This window comes from Lasioglossum baleicum, chromosome 4, assembly GCF_051020765.1.
Source record: "Lasioglossum baleicum chromosome 4, iyLasBale1, whole genome shotgun sequence".
Taxonomy (NCBI): Eukaryota; Metazoa; Arthropoda; class Insecta; order Hymenoptera; family Halictidae; genus Lasioglossum; species Lasioglossum baleicum.
The window spans coordinates 5,759,917-5,787,812 of record NC_134932.1 but is presented as its reverse complement, the minus strand read 5'-3'; the positions used below and the strand labels follow the sequence as shown (position 1 = coordinate 5,787,812).

The following is a 27,896-nucleotide window of genomic DNA, read 5'->3' as shown; positions in this document are numbered from 1 at the left end:
ATTCCTTCCGGTAAAAATAGCCTCTTGTAATCCACTAATGCAATCCTTTCGTTTCAAATTCTTCAATTTGAACCATTCTTCGAACAACTCTAAGCGGTTGATCGTAGATACGTTTACTAAAATATTAAAATAAAATGATAATGGGATTGCGGGAGATCGCGTTTTCTCTTTGCCGTTTATGGAGATGAATTAAGCTTTCAAATTAAATACTTCGCAACGCGTGCAAATGCGTGCAAATTTTGTAAAACTTACGACATTCTAATAATTTTTCTTAAAAAGTATCAGTTCATAAAATATATCATAAAGTGTGTGAAGGAAACGTAAACCTACCATTGTCAGTTACAGCCATACTGATAATATAACAAGATACTAACTCAATTTATGCACACTTCAAGAAGGAACTCGATATTTTGAGGTTATAATTTGTAGCAATTGACTAACGCAGAAAAACAAAATGTGGTTACTGGAATGTTGACAGTCTTGCCAACAATAATACGGTGATGTGATTTACTAATTTTGCTTCTCTTATTATAGTATACATATCAAACTATCACACAAGTATAAATTTTAACAGATTTATGTTAGTTGGTATTTTTAATTTATTCGCGCTAGAACTGACTTTTAGATCACAGTGTGCCGGTAAGAAAGTTTTCCGCGAATATATTAATATTTATTATTTATTACTATAAATATATTATACATATTTTATTATTTTTCCAGACGCAAAAGTGTCTCTTTGAAAATGATCCAAATTAGGATCGAAACGTCGAGAAACATGTTTATATAATTGCAAATTTGCTTGTTTCTATAAATGATTGAACCTTGCGCCGAAATCATTAAATTTATTATTTTCCGCGAATATCTCGGGATCTCGTAATTTCCGCGAAACACGAAAGTCATATTTGTATTCAGCACGCCGAAACGAATAGAATCACGAGTAATAAGTGCCAAAATTCAATTTTAAATTTGTGTTAAAGTTCAATTTCAAATTTGTTTATATGTATCCATGTATTAGCAAGACTAAATTACTTCCCGCAAGTTCTTGGATTGCGTGATGTTCGAGTCTACTGTAGCTCATTTAACGGAGACCATGACACAGGTCACGCAAGTTCACCTGGATCTTTACGTCCATCAGGGACGCGTGACCGAAAGCAGAACGAGAGGTCTTCGTACTCTTTCTTCAAATGTAGATGGCCACGCGCCTCGAGCTTCTGCACGCCGGTCACGCACCGTCATTGACCAAAATTTTCGTGCTAGCCGGTCATCAAGGGAGCGTGCGGCTTGTCAAACGAGCCTTGAAAAGCATACTAATTCTTCATCGAGCAATCGGCGTTACCGCGAATCGCCGCAGACCGGAATACAAAGTGAATCGCGTGGCTGATCGTGACGTAAACTTGACATTGGATCTGCGATCTGTAGGCTAATCGGTCGATACGCTGTTTCTGCACGATCCATTCATCAAAATACACGTTGAAATAAATAAAAAAATATATAAATTGCGCAGAAAGAAAATAATAAAAATTATTAGGTTGGCAACTAAATTCGCGTCCTTTTGTTTCGTAATTCTTTTATTGTATCATTATAACCTCATTCAGTGACCATTACTCTTGAACTGTACATCATTGGGAAGCTCTGTATTCTGCGATTAATTTGATATAAAATACTCGTGCTTAAAAAATATATATAAACGACTTTGTTTGAGAAAATGTGGAGGTCGCGAACTTAGTTGTCAACCTAATAGATATAAGAAAGAAAATAATTAATATTTAATTCTTTATTTTGTATAGATAGAATTTTTATGGGGTCAATTATTTTCATTTCAACTGCCTTTACAGTGGCACCTCACGTGATCAAGAAATGGCGTCAGCAAGCGGGCCGGTCGAATCGTCAAAAATTGAAATGAATATCCGCGAATGGGATACGTATCGCATTTGATTGGGCGTGCGATCGGGGTTAATACCCTCGTGCAAATAAGCCCGAAGTCGTTCCGCAGATTTTCTGCATTTATTAGCAAGCGAGGGTACCGTTAAAGGTCAAGCAACGCGGAATGAAAGGGACCGGACTGTAATTGGACCATAAAGGTTGAAACACGTGCAGACCGAACGCGTCCTTTCGCGAACTGTCTTTTGAAAGACGCGAGGCTCTTTCACGTGGCCCCAATCTTAGTATGCGGGAAGAATCACGAGCAAGAAACGCGATCAAAGAAACCGCGTGCTTTCTTTACGTCCATGCGTGCCATTATTGCACAAACTCTTCAACATCAAAAAAGGAAGTTCCTTGCACTCCTAAAAATTATACGACTTTTTAAGTTGTGCACCGATTGCAACGACATGTATTTTTACGACTATTTATACAAGCTTCTGATATTGTCACTGTCTTGTGTTTCGCCCACACATTCGTGCCAAAAATGTTTCAAATCTTTAGTCTAATTATCATGAATATTCAGTAGCCTTTTGCGACGTTCCACCGGGCCGTTAAAGAATGAATCATCCACTCGTCGGGGAACTGGACTAAAGTTTGTTACGGCCATGAACGCTTAATTAGCTAGTCATTCGGCTCATCCGATTTCCAGAGGCGCCGAATCCGCTCGACCGTCTAACGGGATTATCGGCGTATAAATAATTCATAAAAGTTGCAGTCCTCGGTGGATGCTGCTCTCAGCACGATTAAATTCCATATACTCGCGCGCGAGTAGCTGAAAACTGGCATGAATTACGCAGATCGATCGTCGATCGGCCGATAAGCTCTCTAATTAATTCTACGGTGCCGATCCCATCGAAGATCGATGTATTCCGGGTCAGTTTCCCGGGACAAAATATTCAGTATTCAATTGGAACCTCGGTCGGATTGCGTTGGAGTTTAATTAAGTCCTGGCGGCGCGGCGGTTCATTAACCGTACAAAACAGTCCGCTTAATTAATTTAATTGCCCCGGCGGCTGAAAGATTCGCCGTATTCGGCCGTGTATCCGTGAAAAAATTCTCGACCTCGGATTTCGTTATTTCACAACGCCCACACCGATCGCTACGGTACCGGTTACTCGAATCCGTGGGTCTTCGAAATTCGATGTCCTCAGTGACATCACGGAGGTCCACTAAGCCGGTATTAAGTAAGGGGCCAGTCTTCAACCGAAGTCCCCGTGCACTTGACATTGGCGAAAACCAGTAAGCGATCGCCCGTAAACGGACCAAACTAGTTCGACCGCTTTCTGACCGGTCGTTGACTGCCGAATGCCATCTTTTATCGAATAACGTCGATCTCCAAGGTTACCGACGAAAATCGAACCTGACTTGTAGATCGATCTCGTTCGTTGACCCCTTCTCGAGCACTATGAATGGGCAAGTCATCGTTAAACTTTCGACACCGGTGCCCGAGTCTATTTTGACCCAGAGTAACTGAATTGTAGAGTAGGGCAATAATCAACTAATATTTAAAAATGACTAATAGTCTTCTTGAATGTTAGTCATAGCAAACTGGTCATTAAATATTAGTGGATTATTGCCCTACTCTGCTGAATCGTTATTTAAGAACTCGATTCCCTGTGATTAAATTACACGAATAGAACAAAGTCATAGAAATCTTACGTTTGGGAAGATAATACGTCTAGCAATTGCTGAAAGTCATTAATGAGCTGTAGCCTGCGGAAGTTAACGCAGGCATAATAGGCAGTAAATATGTGAAGTGCATGCAATATGCAAAATGAAGAATACAGTTTTAAGATCCTTTAATCATGGAACATATTTGTGTTGAAATCTCATTTATTTACTCCCCGCAGAAATCCGCGTTTGCATAAACTTCCGTAGTCTCGCTATGCGGCTCCAGTAACGCCGCGAGACACTGCGCAGTCCTTGCGGAATTTCGCGAATCATCGTAGAGATTCGACTCCCCGGGTGACGATTGGAAAGCGTGAAATTCGACGAAATTGACAACACCAAACGAGTTACAGAGTGCCGTTGCGGGACGAATTAGGTTAGGCACCGGCCAGTGTAAAATATTGCAAAGTCCACGGGATACCGAGGTGTCCAGTATAACGATTCGAAGCCGGCGGTAATAAATACTGAGCTTAACGATACTTTCAGTTCTGTAGCTCAACCGCGAACGGTTCCCACGATACACGTTCGAAATAAAAAATTTCAAGCATTTCTGACAGTAACGTGGCTCGTTCAAGTTCGGATCTCGACCTGAATGCACTTTACTGCGAGCATTATGAATATAATAGGCAGTTATCCCCGATTTATTGGTTTTGTAACATATAATATACATATATGTATACCGATACCTTGAAATTTTTGCCGCAGCCAAGTATGCCGAGGCATAGGAGACTATAAAATGGTACCCGCGTGACTTTTATTTACACACGTGTGCAATCGTTCAACTCGCTTCGTTCGTACATTTCCTTCATTTATGATAACTTTCCAAGCTTTTGCTGTTCGTTATACCGCTGCATTCTTCGAAAATATTTATCAACGTGCGGAAATCTCAGATTGTTCAATGGAGTCTCCATAAATCAGTGGAAAATATTATTTATGTACATTATAGTTCTCTTAGCTTTAGTCCACTTTCCACTTGTTCTCTCAAATTCCTCACTGTATTTCACGTGTTCCTGGGGGTGCGTAAATTGTCAAATTCAACGAAATATCGATCGTTGTGCGACGAGCATATGAATAGTATACCCTCGGATTGTAACTAGAAAGGGACTAGAATCTTACTAGATTTTGGGTCAAAACCATGTCGAAACATGGGTTTGCACGCTTCGGTTGTTTGACCTTATTTGAGCAGATTTTGGGCTGCGTGAGGGCTTATTCTAAAGAGGAAGGTCCATCACAGTGCGCTCTGGTCATCATATATGTAAGTCAAAAGAGTCTTTTGGCGACAGAAAAATGTATTGAAATATGCGGGTGTTATTCTAGATTTTTTCTATACTTTGGGCCCTCGTATTATTATATATAAACATAATCTCGTTAAAATCATGACCAGAGCGCACTGTGATGAACCTTTCTAGTTCCAATCCGAGGGTATACTACCGCCTTAAGTCGTGAACAGCGTTCCTGTCAAAGGATCAGGAAGTAACCGGACACCGTTCGGTAGCAGACCGCATGCAGCAAACGTGGGAGGTCAGTGTAACGGTGAAAATGTCCAGAACACATATACATACATACGCGTGCCACGATAGATCGCATCTATCACGATCTACGGCGACACTGGATCACTCTCTATTTCCGAGGCGAAGCGGTTAAGTCCCACGATCAGTCGTCTAAAACTGTGTCACGCTTTCTGCATCACTACTTGTCCAGCACGCAACCAATCGGACGCGAACGAAACCGATCTCGGCCTGATTTGTTAACCGTGCGGGCAGAGATAAATCGTAGCCAACGGTACCGGCCTTCCGCTTTTGTCATCGAGAGATCGCCTCGATCGCGATCGATCGACCGAACGATCGCAATTTGGCGGATCGATGGGCGATCGTTCAATGAAAATCGATCGGTCTCCCGATTACAAGGTTCTCGACGGGGAAAAAGAGGTTGATCCGATCTCGATCGGATTACAATGACGCTTTCTGATCTTCGGCGCCGTAATTCTGTTACGAAGCCCGGGGATCGAGTGGCGAGAAGATTACGTGACCCATTATGAAAGCGTAATTGGATTTTCCTTCCGGCTAAGCGACTCTAATGCAACATTACCGCCATTTAAGAGAACGGAATTGGATCTCGTTAAGAAAGGTATCCAGATATTCGCTGGCCGCTCGACGATGTCCGCGATGATCGATTCCTGGTGACGCAAAATTCACATTACCATGCTCGTTTCGATGCCTTTAAAGGGGCGATCGGTTGCTTGACCGATCTTGATCTTTGCTAATTCCATTTTTGTAATGTCGACGGAACACGCGTAAGGTTGCATTTTCTATACCCTCGGATTGTAACTAGAAAGGAACTAGAATCTTACTAGATTTTGGGTCGAAACATGGGTTTGCGCGCCTCGACTTTTTGTCCTTATTTGAGCAGATTTTGGACTGGGCAAGGACTCATTCTATAGAGGAAGGTTAAATACAGCGCGCTCTGCTATTGATTAAACGAGATTATGTTTATATCTGTGATAATATAAATAATATGAGTGCTACAAGGAAGAGAAAAAATCGAGAAAAATAACCGCATTTTTCAATGTATTTTTCTGTCTCAAAGAGACTTTTTGGACTGATATGGTGACCAGAGCGCGCCGTGATGAACCTTCCTCTATCAAATGAACCTTTGTGCAGCTCAAAATATGCTCGTATTACAAAAAGTCGAGGCGCGTGATTTCATTCACATTAGCATAGATTTTCCCATGAAGACAGAGGTCCTCGCTGATGCAGAGCCAGTCTAGAGCCAATTTTAGTTCAGCTAGTTTAGACGAGATTGCGCCTAGTCAGGAGGACTGTCAATCAGTGCTGCGATATTGTGCAACATTTCACTGCTGCACTGCTGTCAACGTGGAATCAGCAAAACTGACACAGGCGAGGTAGATATTCTCATCGGTGGCACTAATATTAGTGCGACCTGCCCTGTATAACGGCATTCGCGACGAGCTGAATAGAATATGGAAATAGCAAGCAACTCCATCTCGTGTTCATTAGGCAGTTGCGTGTTTATCAATGTTACCAAACCTTTTCTCTGCACAGAGGTTGATAACATTGATAAATAGTTCCTTTCTAGTTACAATCCGAGGGTATAGTTCCTCCTAAACTCGAAAAGCTGGAAACGTGAAAAATGTTTCTCACATTCTACAGTCTTGAACGTGGTTTCGCTTTTTTCGATATAACCTATATTCGACTCGCCTTTCGAAACGTGTTGCTTATTGTAATACGTAGTTTTCCGAGCAATTTTGTTAAAAATATCCGCGAGAACAGTAAATCGTTCCTTTCGCTGGTGTCCCGAGACTTTTTTCAGTATTCTTCCCTTCCCGCGCTTCTAGAATTGTGCAAGCGACGGTCAATCTCTAGTAGTAAATTGAAAGTTAATAAAAAGGAACAGCGACCGTGATGTAACGATGTCTTTCTTCTGTTGCGCTGGTTTCACTTTGGCAAACGGTCGCGAGCGCGATGCCTGCGTTTTTCTGCGGATTATCAAGGTCCGCGGCGTGAGAAATCGACGGCTAAACGGAAACCGGATCCTTGCCTCGACTCGTCGAGAAAGCTTCGTCTACTTGTTCTTCGTCTTTTTTCTTTTCCAAACACCGTGAAGTTAAGTTTTGTTATCTACACGAAATTACACACCTCTGCATCTTTGTCGTCTTTTAAATTCTCTACTTTCTATGGAAAATGGGCTTCGGAATCAACGCTTCGCGGGATAGAAACGGAAACCCTAACCACGGATTACACCTGATAGTCCATACTCTTGTTGGAACCACTTTCCGCTGCAACCTTGTTGCTGGAAGAAGTCGAAAGCTGAAACGGAAACCACTTTCGTTTCATCCCCTAAAAATGTTGAGCTAAAGCGATTTCATGTTCAACGATCAACTTGCTTAAAAATAATTGTCATGAAACTCCATCATTGTTGAAACCTTTGGTATCTTCTATCGTGCCAACGAAATTCAATAATTCTCGTACTCCACGATAGTAACAGCTCGAGCATAAACCACGAGTCATCGTCTATTTAGCTGGGAGACGATCGAATTGAAGTAAAAATATCGATTAGAGAAAGCTTTCTCGGAAAGCAGTGACCTAGACACGTTCGTAGATCAGGTAGCACACTTTGTAACACTTTACAACTATAATCGATATTTCAACCGCAATTACGTAGACTTCTTCTCGGAAGATCCACGTTCCTGACACACGTGAACTGATTTTGTGTTTTGTGCTACTTTCATAATCACAACTGGATTCTCCGTTGTAATTTCAATCGACGTCTTTTCTGTAGTTGGTAAATTAGAATAATTTAATCCAAAAATTGTGACGCTCAAAAAATGATTAAATATAAATATTCATCAGGTTCCCATATTTAAACGAAGCCGACGAGAACGTTGTCGTTAATTCTTGATCCTCGCGGAAAGATTCGAAATTCAGCGCACGGAACAGCGCCGTAAAACCGCAGGTAAGAGTCCGCGAAGAACGTGGGCGGGATGCGGGAAAGTTTTATACAGATTTTTACGAGTTCGTAAAAGCGACAGCTCTCTGAGGAACCAGTTTCGCCCGGTGCAAAGAGCAAAGAGTCGGGCGATTAAGAATCAATCATTAAAGCCGCCGCGAGCCGGCAAAAAGCGCACGTGGAAGCGGAAAGGGTTTTCCATCGTGGGGAAAGTCGTCGGGTTTTTTAATCGTTTTGGACCGAACCGGGGCTGCCGGAGAGAAAGAGAGATCGCTGATAATAGAGGAGAGGATATGATAACGGTTAGAGTTGATAGGAGCGCATGTAGGTGGAGTCGCAATTGCGAATGAAAGTGCTCCACGGTCGTCTACGCTGATTGCTCGTTGAGGCATAAAACGCGGAGAGAATCGAAGGAAGCGCGATCTCGGACGTTAGTGGGACGATCTTAATGATAGAATCGGCCGTGAAATTCGTGGCGAGCGTGTGTACAAGCGTTTCCGGCGTCAAGCCAGCCCTGGGATAAGCCTTTCACTTGCCATCAGCCGCTGGACCCGGCTCCGTTCATTTAACTTAATTGGCTTATACGATTGCCCGGGCAGCGCCCGGCCCGGCGATTGATTGCGGGAACATCCGTACGTGTTCCCTTAACGAGACGAATTGTCCTGGAAAAATGCAGATCAGGAATGCTCGCAGCGTTACTCGGACATTCCTCGAGTGCCTCGCGATAAGGAAGACTGATCGAAGAAAGTACTCGGAGGATTTAGTAGAACTGCGCGGCGCTCGCAGCTGGGGACTCTTAAGCCCCGTTCTCAGCGATTGGCCTTGCCATGCAGCAGCGCCGCTTGATTCATGGACTTGCGGAATCGACGAAGAAAATTGCGCCGCCTAATCTGCAGGCTTCTTTGCCGAGGCCTTTGAAAACGGCGGAGCTTGCGGAGCCAATTTTTAAATATTATTTTAGTATTCTCTAATGAACAGCGTTCTTGAATTCTTGGGGAAAGTGTAGAGTCTAAATGCTTTTATACTTTTATGTAAGTCTATCAAAGATAAATTAGGTGGCTCGGAGATAACGGTGTAAAAGAATGTCCTTTGTTAAGTGGCACTGTTTAAGCATGCACGGCGAGTATAAAAATGAAGCCGCGTGTTTATGCAAATGGATTCCGATAGAGGTGAAACGAGCTACAGTTTATCTGAGTAATTGAAGAATAGATAAAATAATTATTGCCGTGGTCTATTTCCGACATTCTTCGGCAACGTTACCGGAGATGGTTAACAAGATCGAGTTACGAAACACGAGCGGCTATCGCGAGGCCATTAATAGAAAGAAATCGTATCTAATTCGACCGGTGAGAATCTGCATCGACGAATTATGTTTGCAAAATTCGTGAAAGCAGACATTAAAGTCGGCGCCGACGCGATGCTGTGCGAATGAAATCTCAAAATTCCATTAAAAAACGGTAATGAAAAGTTAACTTTATGCCTGACGGGTCTATTAAATTAACCGCAGCGGGGGTCCGCGTTAATGTACACAGCGAATCAAAAGTGAAAAGGTGAATGACAAATAGCCGGCCATCAGTCTACACGGAGCGTTACGGAAATAAAGCAATTCGAGACGGATGTGAGAAATGGTGCCATTTAATAAGCTAACGCATTAACAGTAAAAATTATCGCCGACCCATCAATCAGTGAAATAGGTCTGGGAGATCGTCGCTACGGCGAGAAGGATGACGGGAGATGGGATCTGGTAAACGTTGTTGCAACGGTCGACACGGAATAGAAACACATTCCTCTGGTAATCTGGACGTAATCCGGGGACTAGAAAGCTTCCGTTTGAGTGGACCGTTATTACATTCATTAGCGCAATCGAAGCGGCGTTTATGTGGCATCATTACCGAGGGGGAACCTCGATGCAACACCCGGTGCCTGCCGCCTGCCTGCACCTTCCCTTCACCTTCTGCCAGGCGAGCCTCACCACAAGTGTTTGCACAATACCACGGTTTTGCACAAGCGAGAAACGCTTAAGCGCTCCGTAAGATGAGACGAGGACAAGGACAAGGCCAAGTTCATTCGCGGATCATCGCACTTTCTATCTCTGCGCGCCAGCAGCGTGCCGCTGTAACACGCAGCATCATCGCTCATGCAACCATACTCGCGAGCGACGCATCGCGGATGGCTTTCGCAAAATGCATGCTACTCGTCAATAATGATAATATCGTTCGTGCAAATTTACCCAAATACAGGGTGACAAGAAATAACGGAGTTAATCATTTCTTATTATAATTCTGTCAAATTGACGAATTCTGAAAAACCGAATAATAACAACCATTACATGAACCTTTAGTATTCATATATTTAAGAAGTTTCGAAATGGCCACCCTTTGCGCCGATACAGAGGCTCAAACGTGTTTTGAAATTTTCGGCTATGGGCCGCAGCTCTTCTGGCGTCATTCGGTCCCACTCCTGGTACAGAGATTTTTTCAATGACTCCAAATTTTTATGGGGTCGAGCACAGGCCCTGGCATCCAAAATCGACCACACGCTGTAGTCCATCGGGTTGAGATTCGGTGAGTACGGCGGCCATTCCACAGATGTGATGAAACCTGGAAAATGGGCTTTGCACCACTCCTGAGTCGCTTTTGCCCTGTGGGCCGGCGCGGAATCCTGCTGTAACGTCCATTCCGGATCGCCGAGGTGCTGTTGCGCCCGCAGAAGTACGACGGCTTCGAGACTGTCCCGTTGATACACTTCTTGGTTGATTTTGACCCCTTGATCCACGAAAACCGTAGCAAATCCCATTTTCCAGGTTTCATCACATCTGCGGAATGGCCGCCGTACTCACCGGATCTCAACTCTATGAACTCCAGCGTTTGGTCGATTTTGGAGGCCAGGGCCTGTGCTCAACCCCATAAAAGTTTCGAGTCGCTGAAAAAAATCTCTGCGCCGGGTGTGGGACCGAATGACGCCAGAAGAGCTGCGGCCCATAGCCGAAAATTTCAAAACACGTTTGAGCCTCTGAATCGGCTCAAAGGGTGGCCACTTCGAAACTTCTTAAATATATGAATACTAAAGGTCTATATTATAGTTGTTATCATTTGGTTTTCCAAAATTCTTTGATTTGACAGAATTATAATAAGAAATGCTTATCTCCGTTATTTCTTGTCACCCTGTAAAAAATAGAAGAAGTAGTGAAAACTGCAATTATGTATAATATATATGAGATAGGCTCAAAATATAAGAGTTCAAGTGAAAGAGGTACGCAGCACATTTTAAACTTTTTTATTCAAACAAATATGATTTTTTATTCAAATATGATATAGGAGATCAAGTTCAAATATAGAAGACTCATATCAAATACGGAAGATCTGGCAACCCTATGTTATAGCGATGTCGAAGGTGTTCTGGTAGAGAGTGCCATTTTTTGGCAACTTTTGCAATTTTTCGTAGAGAGCTCTGAAACTATTTGGTACTCATGTTTCACACATGTATTTTCGTTCAGTGAAAATTTTGCAACTAGTGGAGTAATTTGTGTAGTCCTCAAAAGAAGTTTCATGAGATTGCTTTCGAAAGAAAGCAACGAAATCCTTAATGGACTTTACTCTAATTTACAACTGCAGAGCGAATGAAGGACGTAAAACTCCAGAGCAAGTGAGAAACATGAAAAAAGGCAATAAATCTCACCGGTATGTGAAATGACAAGTTCCAATAACGTATCCAGTAATAAGCAATCAGCTGAAAGTTATCCGATGAAAAATGGTATCGCCCTGCAACTATGTAGAGCAGTTACAGTATTCGCAACGCAACGGTGTCCATAAAAATTGCATCACCAAGAAAACAGATTTATACGTTCGCAGTAGATACACGTGCTCGATATTAAATACCCATTAAAGAGCCCAGGCAGTCACCGAAAGAACTGATTTACACTCTCTACATTCGGATCGGTTTTTCACGGTGTCGCAATTTTCTCGTAGCTTAATATTAAATAATAACTAAAAAGCCATTTCGAGCATGATTATGACTGTCGTTAGTTTATTATGATAACTGGTGCTCGAACTTTCACAAAATTCCACTTTTATTTCCCATATGGTTCTTGTTAATGGACAAACTACTCAGCACGACTTTGCGTTGGAAAACAAAGAAACATTTTCTATCATTTAGTTTGACAATAGAAGCTGCTGTAGTTTATGACTTCTCGAGGCTGTACATGCTCGATCACTGTGGCATTTCGATTCCTCGGTCGTCGACAGCAAAAACGAGGCCGTGAAGCCACGATCAAGGCGCAACACGAGCTCGACCCTACACAATCCCATTACGACTTCACTGTTGTTTGAACTTTATCTGTCGTTTGAACTTTAAGAAAGATGAATCTCGCTTAACGACTCTCACGGTGAGAATACCCTCGACGATGTGTCTTCAGAATGGATCGTAGCTTCGTTAACTCCCCGTGTGTGTGTCAATTATCGCGTTCATCGCGTAAGTTCATCGCACACGCTCACCAATCCCATCGGAACGACCATTTTATTATTAGCGTACTAGCCTTTAATCACTTGCGTAATCGGCGTAAATAATTTAACCGTCTAATTGTGCGGGAAATAATTTTCACGATCTTTATCGGCGAGTAATAGAACGAAACATTAAATCATCACGCAACGCGTCAAATTTCGCTCTCACTTCCTTGCACTGCTGTGATTGGCAGTCCCATAAACAATATTGCCGGCGCATTGCGCGTGTTTATCGTTGCGAAATGGTGGAAACACATTGTAATTAGCAATGGATCGGGAATCGAAGCGTAGCACACAATCGTTTTATTGTGCGGTGGAAACAATCTCGAGGGAAAGCGATACACCACCTGATCTTTAACCCTTTGCAGGCAAATGTTGTTGCATTAGCAACATCGGGTTATAATTCTTGAAATTCCAAGCATATAGGGTAAGGTTGCTCCAATCGTACCAGTGCTTAAGTCGTACTACTTGATTTTTGAACGAATTACGGCGACAACAGCACATACAACGACAACCAAATATACATCTGAGTCAACCAAGTTGCTTTACGTAAATATTATTGTCTGCCATAAACCAGCCTCACTATAATTCCTGTCATCAAGTAAGTTTATTCCAATTTTCTTATAATTTTCTGCATATGTTTGGCAGTTAATCTTGCAAGTAAATTATTAAAGAAAAAATTATAAAAATTATAAATTAAAGATTTTGTTTATTTTACGTGAAAGATAGCTTTTCTAATTTCGTTAAAATAAATAACAATAATATTAACACAAGTTTTGAATAACACATTTAATTTCTATTTATTTGATAAATCCCAAGTTTTATACGGTTTTTTTCTTAAGGGGTACGACTTGAGCAACCTTACCCTAATTTAATTCTGGCACAAACAGAATCAGTATATTGAACCGATTATTGCAAAAATGGTACAAGCCGAAACAATTAACCATTGGATAATGTAATTGTAAGTAAAAATTGCATGTCTTGAATTGCAAGAGCTTCTTTAAGGACTGAAATTTGTATAAGAACTGCTTCCACACTTATGCAGTGTTTAATTTCGAAGAGAACTCGATTCTGTTCTATTTTTCGAGCGCTTTCGATTCGCGACACGAAGTCCTGCGACGGACCCGAGAACCTCTTTGCCGAGCATCTGTATTCGCCGTCCTGCTCGAACGTTCCCTGAAAGTTCAATTGCATTCCGATGAAAGGACAAACTTCGACTCGTGACAGAGGCACACGTCGGACCCCTGACATTTAGTGGTTCCGTTTCCTTCGACCTAGTTCAACGTTCCGGTCTTCTTTCGAAGAATCCCCCTGCGCAGGGGATCGATCCGGAGCCACCGACTGCCAGTTTGAATAGGAACACAGAGCAAATTGCTGGTCGTTGCCGTTCCCAACGGAGATAATCGACGCAGGAGTTTCACGTGGTTCACCGCTACCAGCAAGAGAACGGCGCGGAGTGAACACGCGAGAAAAAAAATCTACACCAAACCGCTGAACACGTGTCTCGAATGCGGACAGGAACGTCGCGAAAACCTGACATTGAGCCGATTATTTTCTGACAGGAAGATCATTGCGAGCCGGATTTTCGGATGTGCATATCATTGTGCGCGATATTTGACATATTCGCATGAGGATAACAGCGAGAAGAAAGCGCTCCGGACCTTGGCGAATCGATTAAATCTTCAGAACGATTTCTGCGAACAACCGCCTGTCCCGCTATCCACACGAAATGAGTATGCAATTATGCACTTTCTTCTTTGACGTAGCATATACCACTGGCATCGAATACTCCACCTTCGACCGATTTAAAAGAACGTACTTTTAACGAACCGCTAACTAGTTCTTGCATAAGCCACAGAAAATTGGATCCCGTCAACGAGCAGCGTAGAAAGTTCAACAAAAAGTACAATGATTGAAATCTCGAGACGCTGGTTTACATTATCGTGCAATATCGTTCGTCTCTGACTGCGTAATTACGTGGGAACCTCGATTTTTGCGTGTGTGGGACCGTTTCTTTCTTGCTTGCTGGCTCAATGAATTTCAGGAGGTTGTATTGGATCTTGGAAGCCTTGAAGTTCATTGAAAAGAGTACTTCATAACTATGTACTCTGAACGTATTACAAGTGGCTGATTCTTTCGATAATAAATATTTAAGGCGAAGGAGTCGTTCAATTTTTAAATACTCTAAATATTGAAAGCTTCGTAAATACTCTAAAAATCGATACGTTTGAATTGCGGAGTATGTGCTGACTCCAGAGGAAGATTTTAGCTAAGCTACCCCTTGGGTGTTCTCGAATGGCGGGTCTCCGCATAAAAGCAATCCCCGATGGTTGTGCTGCATCATCACATCAGAATAATTCTCGGGAATAGCTCCCACTTCTGCGTCCACGTTGGAGTACACCTCAGAAAGTTTATTCACCACTTGTCCGAACTTGACCAGCGTCCACCTACTGAATCATGCATAAAAATCCGTAGTCTATCTGGTTTTGGTTCATTTTTTTAACGCTGAGAGCACGTGTGACTCCAGCACGATGGGAGGTCGACAGGAATCCGTTCAACGCCTCGCCATTCATCTTGTAGGACGGTCCGTACCGTTTTCCCGTGATCATCCGTTGCATAACCGTATTTTTACGTCAACCAGCGTGGGTGACGTTTCTCCGTCTAGGACGAAGAAATTGCTCGCCTTATTACACAGACGCATTGTTTGCACCGCGTCGTACAACTAAGCTGGCACGACATTGCCTCATCATACTGTCATCATAAAGAGCATCCGCGTGACGGTTTACATTTGCAGCTTTGTAGGTGGACGACGTCATACGCCGGGCCCTCTAACCGCCCCAACCGAGCAACAGCTTATGTAAACCTCGTTTCCCGCGCGATCTGCTTGCGTAAAAATGAAAATTATATGAACCGACCAGGGCACGATGGGACGCCGAATGACGACACGTTGACCGTGTCATCTTACGACAAATGTGTATCGGGAACCGTAACCAGCGAAAGTCGACGTTACGGATGGCGGCGAGTCGATGGCCCGTCTCTAACAGATGTGCTATTAGCCCTCTTATCAATGACCGGGTATAGCCACTTGCGTTTAACGTTTCTCTTGACAATCTCATTGGGAAATGGCGAAACTGCACTGGAGTTCTACTGCGTGTTCTATGAGCAATTTGACAATGTACCTGAAAAAACATAGAATTGTTTTGTGAAATTGTAAAAATCTACCTCGCACACATTCACAGTGCTATGGAGCTATAGGCTCTTATGATTTCTTGTTTCTAAAAGTAGAATCGCGTTGCTTGCGTTGCTTTAGATTGTTACGACTACAAAGACTGTTACAGAGACGAATGCGAATCCCGTTAGAAAATTCGGTGACTGACATAAGAGCCGAACACGAACAAGCAAAGCATCGTTACGACCGCGCCGATTTCCCGCCGCCTTTCCATTCGTTTCTTGTGGCGCGGCCGGGCGGCGTCCATCGAAATCTCGTTCGAGGGATCATTGTCTGCATGAATTATTCACGCTTTCTACTTTTACCCTTCATAGATGTCTTTATATATTTGTTCGCGGCCGGCTCCGCGGTTTCCCGTCGGCGCGGCGATCACATGCGCTCAATAATGGCGCGGCGATTTTTTCCTCTGTCTCTGGATCGCGAGCGCTGCGAGGCAGACCTTTCGATTTAATAGACAAATTTATCTCCGGCCGGATCCCGGCAGCTTCGTGCCACGGATTTCGTCCGCGTATCGGGCGTGTCCGAGTCGGAGTCATTCGTCTTCGAAGATAGAAATTTACGATAGAAAATGATCGGTCGTTTAACGGCCTACGCCAGCAATGCTACTAAATCAAGGAAGTAAATCGGCCAGCTCTGGAACCAAGCTACCGTGCTGCAGGTCCTCGTCCTCGCCGGATATAAAACTTTCCGCGTTCGCAGCCTCGGCCGCGGATTCCGCGAGATTTACTGAATCTGAAACGGCGATAAATCGTAATCTGCATCCCTTTTCTTGCCCGCGCCGCGCCGCACCGCGTCGATTCGGTTAGGTAACCGAACGAACGGTTTACGAAATTGCCGCGAGGCAAAAACGCCACCTTTACTCGCGATTACTAGCCATTCCGCGGGATCCCTTTCTTTTCGGCTCTCTTTCTCTATTCTCTTTTCGGCATAGAGACTGACTCTTTGTTATTTAGGGCAGCGTATTTAACCGGGCATTGTTGCGACACGACGATTCACTTCTCGAACAGCGAGCGCGCTCCGTTACGATCACAGCAGAACGCCGGCCGATTTGAAGCGATCGGTTTGTCGGATTCCAGTTTAAACGAAATTTTGCACACTCAGTTCATTCTTCCAAGCAATAAACATTATTCTTCGAAAATTCCCAAAATTGCCTTAGAGTTAAAGCGCCTAAAGACCAGTTAAGGAAACAAGCTAATGATTGAATGTTACTGTAGCTGTGAGGAAACCGATTCGTATTGCTTATAACAATTTTAGTACATTCTTCAAATGTTGCATAACAAGCTCGCCAAGTTTGGAATAGTAATATCCAGTGCGGTTCTTGGAAAAGATTCCCGAAAATTGCTTTATGGCCAAGCCGTCTAGGGAGATCAATTAAGGAAACAAGCTAATTATTGAATATTGCGTTTCCAGTTAGCCGTGGCCCGCGTTCCTCTCGACCGGAACCATTCTGCTTCCTTTCGCGGCTTCAAAATCGCCGAGAACGAGCAAATACGCCGTTGGTGGCGAACGACCTGCTTCTAGGGAGTCCGCGATCCTTCGGAGAAATTTCTCTAACGATACGCTTGAATTTTCCGAGGAAACGTTGCAAAACGCGGCGCGACTCGGCCGGCCGATTTGCATAGGTTGCGAGATCTCGGGTTATGTCGGTCGAGACTGTCTCGATAAACATTGTATAATAAGCCGATCGGTTTTCCGCGGCTTTCTGGTTGCCGCGAGAAGAACTGCTCGTCACGCGCGTGTAATGTAGAAAATCGTTTCAATGAAGTTGAAGGTAATGGAAAGCGAAGGTCCCTGATCCACATATGAAACCGATCTTCGATTGCAAAACGGTCAGCTTGGTCTTCTTGCCAAGTTCCTGCGATTTCTGCTATAATTACAGTTTCATGCTACAAAACTTTGTCATTAAAGAATGATGTAACGACGCGCTAAATATCGCGTTTATTTAGCGTGTACGTCTTTCTTTAATCGCGTATTCCGTGAAGGAATAATCATTAGTAGACTGTGGATCTTTATACAAAATAAAAAATGTTTGCATCGATTACAAGACACAGGAGCCATACAGAAATTGCTTTCTTCTTTTAATCGTCTTATTAAGCTGCAATGAATTCGCTGATCTCCTTAAATCTTCGTAATTCGTCCGCTGCTTTAAATTGCACGTGCCCGTTTTTGTCATAAATGCATAAAATCCGCAGTCTAATCATTAGTATTCCGAACAAAGCCAAAATAAATAATTTTTATAGAATACCGATCTTTCATCGCCTGCAACGGCTGATAGAGCAATCGCTTTTACGTGTGTTTAATAGAATGGTACCAGCATCTATTTGCGAAACCTATGATAAAATCCAACCGGATAAAAGCTCCTCAAGCGTGTTTGGGTTTCGAAAGCTCGTACCGAGCGAGCGGCATAATTCATCACAGAAGAATTTTTCTCTGGCGATCCACGTTCGGTACACGGTCGTAAATAATGCACGCCTATGCCAGTCGCAGACGAGGCCGACCGCCTGGCGTGCGACCGGATAGAATGGTAAATTACAATACTATAACCCTTTACGTGTAGTGTCTATAGTTGTACAGGGTAGTTAAATATTGAAAAGCGGCCCCCGATCCGTGCACCGGCTCGCCGCTTCATCGCGTCTCAGCCTTACATCTCGATCGCACTGAAAAATCTGCACAATTGAAGACGCGATGGGACCGAGACGGATATATACAGGGTGACCGGGGAGAAACAACTCGTCGCAAACAATTCATTAAATTCTCGAACCTTTGTTCACGTACGTGAACGTACGTTTTATATTTTTTGTAGTTGATTTAGCTACTTTATCGTCATACAGAGCAATGTCTCATATATCAATCATATATCAGGAAAATGCCCGAACTTCTGCAAGCATTCCAATACATTTAAAAACAAGTTTAAAATATTCATATGATAAAAAGTCGGAATTCGAGGGTCGAGTAAAAGAACTGAACCGCAATCCGTCTTGCTTGTTTGTTCCGATCGGAAAATTTATGAAACGTTTCGCAAGAAATTTTCTCGGATATCGGAAACATAGTAGCAGTCGACAGTCGACGAGTATGGCGACAGACATGCGCGGACCGTTTGATTTTCATCGAGCCGAGCAACGCGCGCCGCGCCGCCTTCGATCAACAACATGGATTTATCGTATCTGTCTTCCGAACGCTGCGCAATCCGAAATTCCAGCGCGGCCGATTTTTTCATGGTGCGATTTTTTCGCGCGACGAAAACCGGTTCCGTGAACCGCGCCGGGAATCTCGGGCAATTCACGCGCGCGGAAAACCGATCGACAGTCGGCCCCCGGTTTATTTACATGGGCGACAACGGAAATAAGTTTGCACCGGGGACAGCGCCGGGTTTCGCAAACCGTCCAACTAACCGAACACGATTTACGATTTGCGACGAATTCGTGGAAGCTCTGCCTCGTATCTCGTCGGGTCCCCCGACCCCCTCTCGGATTCCAGCTGACCGTAAAAGGAACGCCGAAAACGGTCCTGAATTTTTTCCACCGAAACGAAGCATCTTTACGACCCTCCACGGACATTATTGACATTAATATTTCATGAAGACGCCGCGCCGAGCGTGTAATAAAATCGACGCACGAACTGCCCTCGGTCTCCATTGGTAGATAATCAAACCTCGGCTCTGTATAATTGGTTTTCAACAGATTATGGCTATTTACAATAGTGTAAGATGTTAAAAACAAAAGGTACTGATATTAGTTGCATGAAACATGAGCCGAACAGCTTTCATTTTTCAAGAATTTTATCAAATACGAAGCAATTATAAGCCAAATAATGTCCATAATGTCCAAAAACGGCCAACTATAATTTCGAATGCTTCCCCAAGAAAATGCAAAGGAGTAAATAGGTCAAGACCAGGAAAAGATACCATTTCCTTTCATCGATATGCACCATTGCAACTATTATTTCTTCCGCAGTAAAGAAACTCGATTACAGGTTTCCGGACCAGCCTTTCCATTATCCATTGTCCGTAATTTTTCTTTCAATTATAAGACCTGTCTCCACACGCACCGAAACAAAACAACAATGGAATAAAATGAGCGCCGACGCGATTCCGTAATTGACTTTTCAACCGGCCTCGGTTCGGAGCATCGACGCGTAGTGAAAACGGCCGGCGAGGAATCACTCGAGCGTCCCGGTAATTAAGGGGAAAATGCTGTACGAGGAAATACGGAGTGACCATCAAATTACTTTGTTCGCTTGTTAATACGATTATCACGTGTGTTTATGGCCCGTACCCGGCCGCACGGTGGTTAATGAGTTAATCGGTGCCTATAACAACGATGATTATCCAATAAAGTAATAACAGAGAACAGCCAGGACTTCCTCTTTCACCTGTCTCCGCTGGACACTGTTTGCGCTCGCTTTTTTTTTGCGCACAGATTCGCGATCGAAGGAAGTTGTATCTCGTCGCGTGATATTCCACTTTGTGTGGTTTCCATACTGCTATACTGTTAGATCCTTAGAGGGAAGAGAGCTTTTTAAAGTTCTATAGAAAATCTGACGAAAATGACGAAAAGCAGTTTCGCTTACACATCAATTTAAAAGATATAACACATCACTCAATAAGTCCCCGGTCTGGCACATATATGGCAACATTGTTGACAGACCCACGTGATTTCTGGGTAGAATTAACCTTCAAACAGTACGTGTCAAAATTTCATGGCATTCTGACCGTTAGTTTAGAGGTTACAGTCGTTTTAGTGACCCCAGTTTTGTAATTTTCAAGACAATGGACAGAAAGGAATTTCGTGTTTTGATTAAACACTGTCTTTTGATGGGGAAAAAATACTGTTGAAGCCAAACAATGGTTTGATAAACATTATGGGGACTCTGCACCAGGGAAATCAACTATTATTGACTGGTATGCTGAATTTAAACGCGGTCGTACAAGCACCGATGATGCTGAACGCTCTGGTCACCCAAAATCGGCAGTTGTTCCGGAGAACATAAAAAATGTCCAAAAAATTTGTTTTTCTTAGTTAGACCGGAGACTTTGTGAGTGATGTGTTAGTTCCGAGAAAAACGCCTTTAAAGTTTGCTGCTAACAGTGGAGCCTCCCAATAATAACAGAGAGCAGCCGAGCCAATACGTTGCTCTTTCACCTTGCCGTGGATAAATAGTGCAAGCGCTCGGTTTTTGCGTGGTACCGGTCGAAGGAAGTTGTATCTGGTTGCGTCACGAAGGATAACAGGCGACAGGACACCTTGATCCAGGGATCCGTCATGGGCGCGATTTCTCGGAGTCAGTGAATCGCATTCTTTCGCATGCTTTCGAGGCAGAACGAGCGAGCGTGTCCGCGACCGGCAGCCAGCGTTTTTCGTTCTATGAATGCGTGCCGCGGCTCGGCGCCCCGTTTTAATGGCCACCATTTTTCCTTATAAATCGCAAAGCAAACGCGGGCCCCGTGAGTTTTGCACGCCGGCGCATGAGAAATGGACGCGAACCTTCCAGACTTCTTGCCCGGCCGCGTACTTTCTTCGAATAATCATTTCAGCACGTCGTAATGTCGGTGCCGGGACGATCAATCTCAGCACACTCGGTGCTCTCTCGAACTCTTTCGATCCACTTCTCTCTCTCTCTCTCTCTCTCTTCGTGCGTGCGTACGTGTGTGCGTACCACCGACAAATAGCGCGCACTACATCATTCGGCTATATTTAATTACCCGAATAAGCCCGACCGGTATTTCCACCAGTAATTCCCGTCGGGTGTGTGTTTTTGCGCCCGGAATTACTGTAAGGCTGATAGAAGAAATGTAAACATCTTTTTTTGTCGGCGGGGATCAATTTTCGCGTTATGTCATTTCCGTTTCGCGGGCCGCGTAACGTGTTGATTTATTGAGAGTTTTTCTACGTGATATACACAGTTGCTATCTCCACTTTCATTTCCACGGGTGCCTCTGATGGTTATCTTGCCGACGTGGAAATGTCTGTTCCGTCGTTCTGAAAGCTGTCGTCGAGCTGCAGCAATTTCGTTGACACAATAATATCATGGGACGTTGTTGAGTTAGATAATAGGAAGTCCATTATAAATTTCTTTTAGCAGGGGAATTTATGTTGCGATTAATTTCTTCTTTCATAGTGGAACGCGATTACTTGATACGAGCACTTAATACGAGTCCGTATTACTTGGATTACTGTTCTTGTTGAGTACATCTATTTATTCGCATTTTGTAAAAATAATAGTCTTGTCATTTTTAAAAGGAATACAAATTAGTCATTTGTGGTTCTCGGATGGTTTTGAATTCGTATTTGAAACATGTTTGTAATACATATTTAGTTGAGTATCTTTATGCAAAATAAAAAATATTTACGTTCATTGCAAAACACAGGAGCTAAATAAAAAATTTGTTCTCCTCATGATTATCTTGTTAAGCCGAAACTAAGGCACTCATGTCCTTAAATCTTTTTAATACGACCCCTGCTTTAAATTGTGCTTACCGATTTTTATCATAACATTCTGCTCAAGGAGTTATCTATATTTAGGTCAAAACAGCTAACTTTAGCATCTTCACTTTCTTTGCCTTCATTATACGGTCTACCTATCTCCTCCGCATTATTCTCCAAGCATCTCATTTTCTGTTAATCCATCAAGCTAATGGCGACCATATATTTTGAACTGCGATGTGCATTCTAATTATAGAAAGTGATTCATGAATGAACGAAAATTATTAATTGTGACGAGTGCATTGTGTGTGCCTGTTTCTTTTAATCGTATACACCTCAGATATTCGCTTGCATCATGGTAGATTTATTATCTTCCTATAGCTTGTGAACAAATATGCACTCGGCTAATTTCACTCGCCATAAAATGTGTCTAAAATGAAAATAAAAATCAGCAATAAACAGAAATTAATAAAATTAATGATTTTGTATGTTACAGACGTAGCCACCGATCAGACGGCATCGTCGTCATTCTGGACGCCCACTATCAAAACGGGCAACATCTTTACCGATGACACGTCGAACTTCTTCCCGTCCAGCCACGGTCTGGTCCAAACACATCCATCTGGGAACGTGTTCCGAAGTGGTTTCGGCGGTATCGACAACCTCGGTAGCAGAGGTGTGACAGTCAGACCACCGAGAACGAGACCCCTCGACTACAGTGAACGTGCCACCGCTGAATTACGTAGAAATCCGTCGCTTTCTTCGCCGGATGAATGCGCGAGGGCTTGCCGCGAAAATGAACCGCCCAGGATATGCTACTACCACTTCACCCTCGAATATTATACCGTGCTGGGAGCGTAAGTGTGTCCCCCCTTTCTAATCTCTTCTTGACATAGTGGCTGGAGTTGCAACCCGTCTATCGACTCCAGTTTCCATTGGAGGCTGGAGATATTTTGCCTCTTTCATGAAAGTTGAAAGTGACTTAGCCCTTGAACGACACTCTAGGGTCACTGGCGACATCATGAAGTTGTCAAACGTGTCTAAAAGCGCGGACTTATTTATTGTTCCTTTTAAAATAACTGCAACAGCTTTATTTCTGTCCTTTAGTTGAAATATCACGTTTTAAAGAAAATGCATCTATCTCAAACAAAAATAAATCGAGCAATTGTAGATTTGCGTTCAATGGTAACTAAGTTCTGTTGACTCTTACCATTGCTTTGATCTTGATCCACAGTGCATGTCAAATTTGCACCCCTAACGCGACCAACGTAGTCTGGAGTGACTGTCAGTGTGTGCTGGCGGACGGTGTCGAGAGAGGTATACTAACTGCGAACAGAATGGTACCGGGACCAAGCATTCAAGTCTGCCAGGGCGACAAAGTCGTGATTGACGTAGAGAACCACATCGAAGGGATGGATGTTACCATTCACTGGCACGGAGTCTGGCAGAGAGGTACTCAATACTACGACGGTGTACCGTTTGTAACGCAGTGTCCCATCCAGGAGGGTAGTACATTTAGGTAATCATTATTCTTAACAATTCGCCTTACTTTTAACATCAAGAAATCTTCTAAAATAATGTATAAAAATTAGAACATGCATAAAGATTTATAAACCAGTGCTAATTGATTATCATTGAACTCGAAGCGGAAAGCTATGAATAAGCACTTTCAACGAGAAAATCTCAATTGAATTTTAAATGAAAATTTCAGTTATAATTCATATTTTTACCACTATTAAAGGAGAGCATAGGTGAAAACGGGTTGATTCGGAAGAGTGGTGCTCGTAAGTCGTAAATTCATGTGTCCGTGTTTATTGCAGCGCGAATGTTCACCATTTGTGTGTCGACAGGTATCAATGGATGGCTGGCAACGAGGGTACGCATTTCTGGCACGCCCATACCGGCTTGCAGAAAATAGACGGTCTTTACGGAAGCATCGTGATACGTCAACCACCCAGCAAAGACCCTAACAGTCACCTGTACGACTACGACCTGACTACTCATGTCATACTTCTCAGCGATTGGTTCCACGAGACCGCAGCTGAACGTTTCCCTGGTCGTCTGGCTGTTAACACTGGACAAGCTCCTGAAAGCGTTCTGATCAACGGAAAAGGACAATTTAGGGTATGTAATTTTTCTAACGTCTTTACAGCTTCTCGTATATGATCCATTTTTCTCATAACTACAATAAAATCCGTAGTCTACCCATGACGATACTCTGTCGTCGTTCTACGGTGTCGTTTTTAGATGGTTCATCACGAATCAACCGTATCATTGGAAATTATAGCCTCGATCGCAGTTTAGATTTCAATATCCACTGTTATCGCGAGTCTCGATATCTCCGGTCGGCAATTTTTTCGCAAACGTCGGATGGTTCTCCCCAACAAACAATAAAAGGGTTTGAAAGATCGTATTTCCGATGCCGTAGGATCCCAACACCGGTTTCATGACGAACACACCCCTGGAGGTCTTCACCATAACTCCCGGCCGCCGTTATCGTTTCCGAATGATCAATTCCTTCGGATCGGTCTGTCCATCTCAGATTACGTTCGAAGGTCATCCTCTTACCCTGATCGCGACCGACGGCGAGGCCGTGCAACCAGTCAACGTGGACACCATTATTTCGTTCTCTGGTGAGTCTATTCTCTTTTCTTACCATTTATATTCACCGTTGTTAAGCAATAGCGAGGTAGTGGAAGGAGTTGAAATAACGGCACTAAAGATTTTAGCTTAGTGTTTAACGCACAGTCAATTTGTCCACTTTATTTAAAAACAACTTAGTCTAACTGACTATTCTGAAGGAACCCGACACCAACTTAAAACTATTAAAACATAGAAAAGAAACTAGAATGAAGTAATAGGAAAGAGCAAAGTCAAAGGAGCGCTAGGGCTTTGATCGTTAGCGTTTGAAAAAGAAGGTAGCGCAGTGAGTGTAGCTCAAGCAGAACTATATTTTTAAACAAATATTAATCGCCCAAGCAAAGCGGTAGTTTTAAACGCAAATTGTTAACCGCTCAAGCGAAGCGAAAGTTCGAAAAGCAACTGACTCTTCGGGTAATCAGCTGTGCCCGAAGAGTCAGAACGGTGGGGGGAGAGGTGAAGAGGAGCCTCTATAGCGAATCATTGTTATGGTTTTTTGGCAACCCCGTCACCTCTCTCTCCCCTGTTCGACAAGAAGTAAGTCGCGTGCCGCCGCGTAGCTCGCGCGATCCGCAACAACCGTAAAAGAGGAAGAAATTCGTAACGCATTGGCAACTTGTATCTTGAAATTGAAATGCTACTTCGTTGATTTCCAGGTGAACGATACGATTTCGTTATAAATGCTGACCAGCCAGTCGGTGCATACTGGATCCAAGTTCGTGCTCTCGGTGAGTGTGGTATCCCGCGTGCTCAACAGCTCGCCATTCTGCGTTATGCTCGTGGTCCTTATCAACCAACCACCACGGCGCCGACGTATGACTTTGGTCTCCCACAGGGTGTCGTAAGTAGAACGCCTCTATTCAATTTCTACGAAAGCTGTCCTCATTTGAATTCTCCTCGAGAATTCTGAAGATAAGTGTTCTGCACGAACCTTGTTCTCCTCGAGACTAAATTAATTATTCCTCCCGTACTTCCCCAAAAGATTGAGTTCAGAAACCTTGTTCTCCATCCGCGGACATTGTTTTACAAATATAAATATTGTCGAGCAGGTGCTGAATCCCCTGGACGCCATATGCGGCCGTCCACGAGAAGACGCGGTCTGTGTGAACCAGCTGAAGAATGCTCGCCAGATAGACCAAGGAATTCTTCAGCAGCGTCCAGATGTGAAAATATTCTTGCCATTCCGTTTCCTCTTCTACAGACCAGAAGAAGTCTTCCAGCCGCAGACTTATAATCGATTCTTGGGTAAGAACCGGTGATTTCAAAATCCTCGTTTGCTCCCGGGCTTAGCAAAACCATCCGCATCGATCTCTGCATCGGAGCATAGCTTCTTTTTACTCTCGATGGGTCTGACGCAACCCGCGCGCGCCGTTCATTATCATCGGTACCTGCTAAATCGGAATCCGTTCCGTGAGACCAGGCCGTCTGTCAATTCTCCTCGTGTGTTATGGTTACAGTCGCACCGACCGGAGATCACGTAATTTCTCTCGTCGATGAAATCTCGTTCACGTTTCCGCCGGCGCCTCCGCTTTCGCAAATCGACGACATCCCACCCGAACAGTTCTGCAACGGGGACAACAGGCCTGCGGACTGTGGCGCCAACTGCATGTGCACCCATCAGGTTGATATACCACACAACGCCGTTGTCGAGGTGGTCCTCGTAGACGAAGGTGCGTTTCGTCTCTCGCTCCTGTATTTTCTTTTCCTATTCTTAACACATTCCCGACCGGTGATTATTGCATAATTTTAAGAAATCTATGGAACATGGCTAAACAAAGTCATCTAATAATTTCATTTAAGATTGCAATGTAAAAGAAAATTTTTATACTTTCTTTTGATACAACACAATGATTGAAAATCCTATTAATAGGCTTCCGGTAGGTAAAGTGTTAAAATTAACACTCCTGTTTCAATTCTCTTCAAGGTACTAATTACACGACAGAATTATACTACAAAAGTCTTAAATTGAAAAATATTTCTTTCTGATGGATGTCACAATTATAACACATGAACATAATTTAAGTATTTCTCAAACATCATGAATAGACTGCGGATTTTATGCGTTTGTGATAAAAATGGGGTCTAATTTCTGACAGTAGAAAAATTTAAAGGATTTGAATATACTACTATGTTAGTTTTAACCTATTAAACATATTCAACATGGAAATTAGATATTTATTTCACCCCAGTTTGTTGCAATTCAAATAGAAAGTTTCTATTTTGCATAAAGATCCGCAGTCTAATCATAAATATTATCAAAATTGAACTATACGATGTTTTCACAAATTCTGGAATGAGACTTACAAAAAAGGATTGATTTAGAAACAGTTTTTCTTAAAGTTTAATTAAAGTTTAATTAAAAGGATATTTTTGTGTGATACTAGATTTGCAATTTTATGGATTACGAAATATAAATTAAAATTGGAAAAGCTGAACGAAGCTCGAAGCTCTCGATGGTTGGAATATTTGATCATGATTAATGGTTCTTGCAGTCCAACAACCGAACCTGTCGCATCCCTTCCATTTGCACGGATACGCGTTTAACGTGATCGGTATGGGTCGTTCGCCTGACAAGAACGTGAAAAAGATTAATCTGAAGCACGCGCTCGATCTCGACAAGAGAGGTCTCCTCAATCGACAGTTCAATTTGCCACCTGCCAAGGACACTATCGCCGTTCCAAACAACGGCTACGTAATTTTCCGATTCCGCGCAGATAATCCTGGTAAGTGAAATAATCCAGTTACTCGAATTAATATTTGGACGCTCGAAAAAAGACGATAACTTTTCAAATATAGTACTATACGATTTGAACTTGTCCTATGTGGACCTATATTAAAAAATTTTAAAAGTACGTTTTGTAGGTCTGTGTCAATTATATACACTGTGATAGTTTCATCGAAATCGGTTGTTGCGGGAAAAAACGACAGGCATTGAAAGATGTAGGAATTCTTATTGTTAGATTTACTGCAGTTAGTGGCCGAAAATCGTGAAAATCTGCCATTTTTACCATCTTTGAACGTTTGTAGCTCATTGCAACGTCGATTTCG

The 27,896-nt window shown here is 43.1% G+C and overlaps 1 protein-coding gene across 1 annotated transcript in view; it reads left to right on the top strand.

Moving 5' to 3' along the window:
- Positions 1-27,896, top strand: part of LOC143208014 (uncharacterized) — a 55,204-nt gene that overhangs the window by 22,940 nt on the left and 4,368 nt on the right. The window contains exons 2-9 of the mRNA XM_076422030.1: positions 22,705-23,065; positions 23,443-23,727; positions 24,059-24,332; positions 24,637-24,841; positions 25,505-25,689; positions 25,898-26,093; positions 26,306-26,518; positions 27,341-27,571. Coding sequence (XP_076278145.1) covers positions 22,705-23,065; positions 23,443-23,727; positions 24,059-24,332; positions 24,637-24,841; positions 25,505-25,689; positions 25,898-26,093; positions 26,306-26,518; positions 27,341-27,571 — 1,950 coding nt within the window. The remainder of the gene's footprint in view (positions 1-22,704; positions 23,066-23,442; positions 23,728-24,058; positions 24,333-24,636; positions 24,842-25,504; positions 25,690-25,897; positions 26,094-26,305; positions 26,519-27,340; positions 27,572-27,896) is intronic.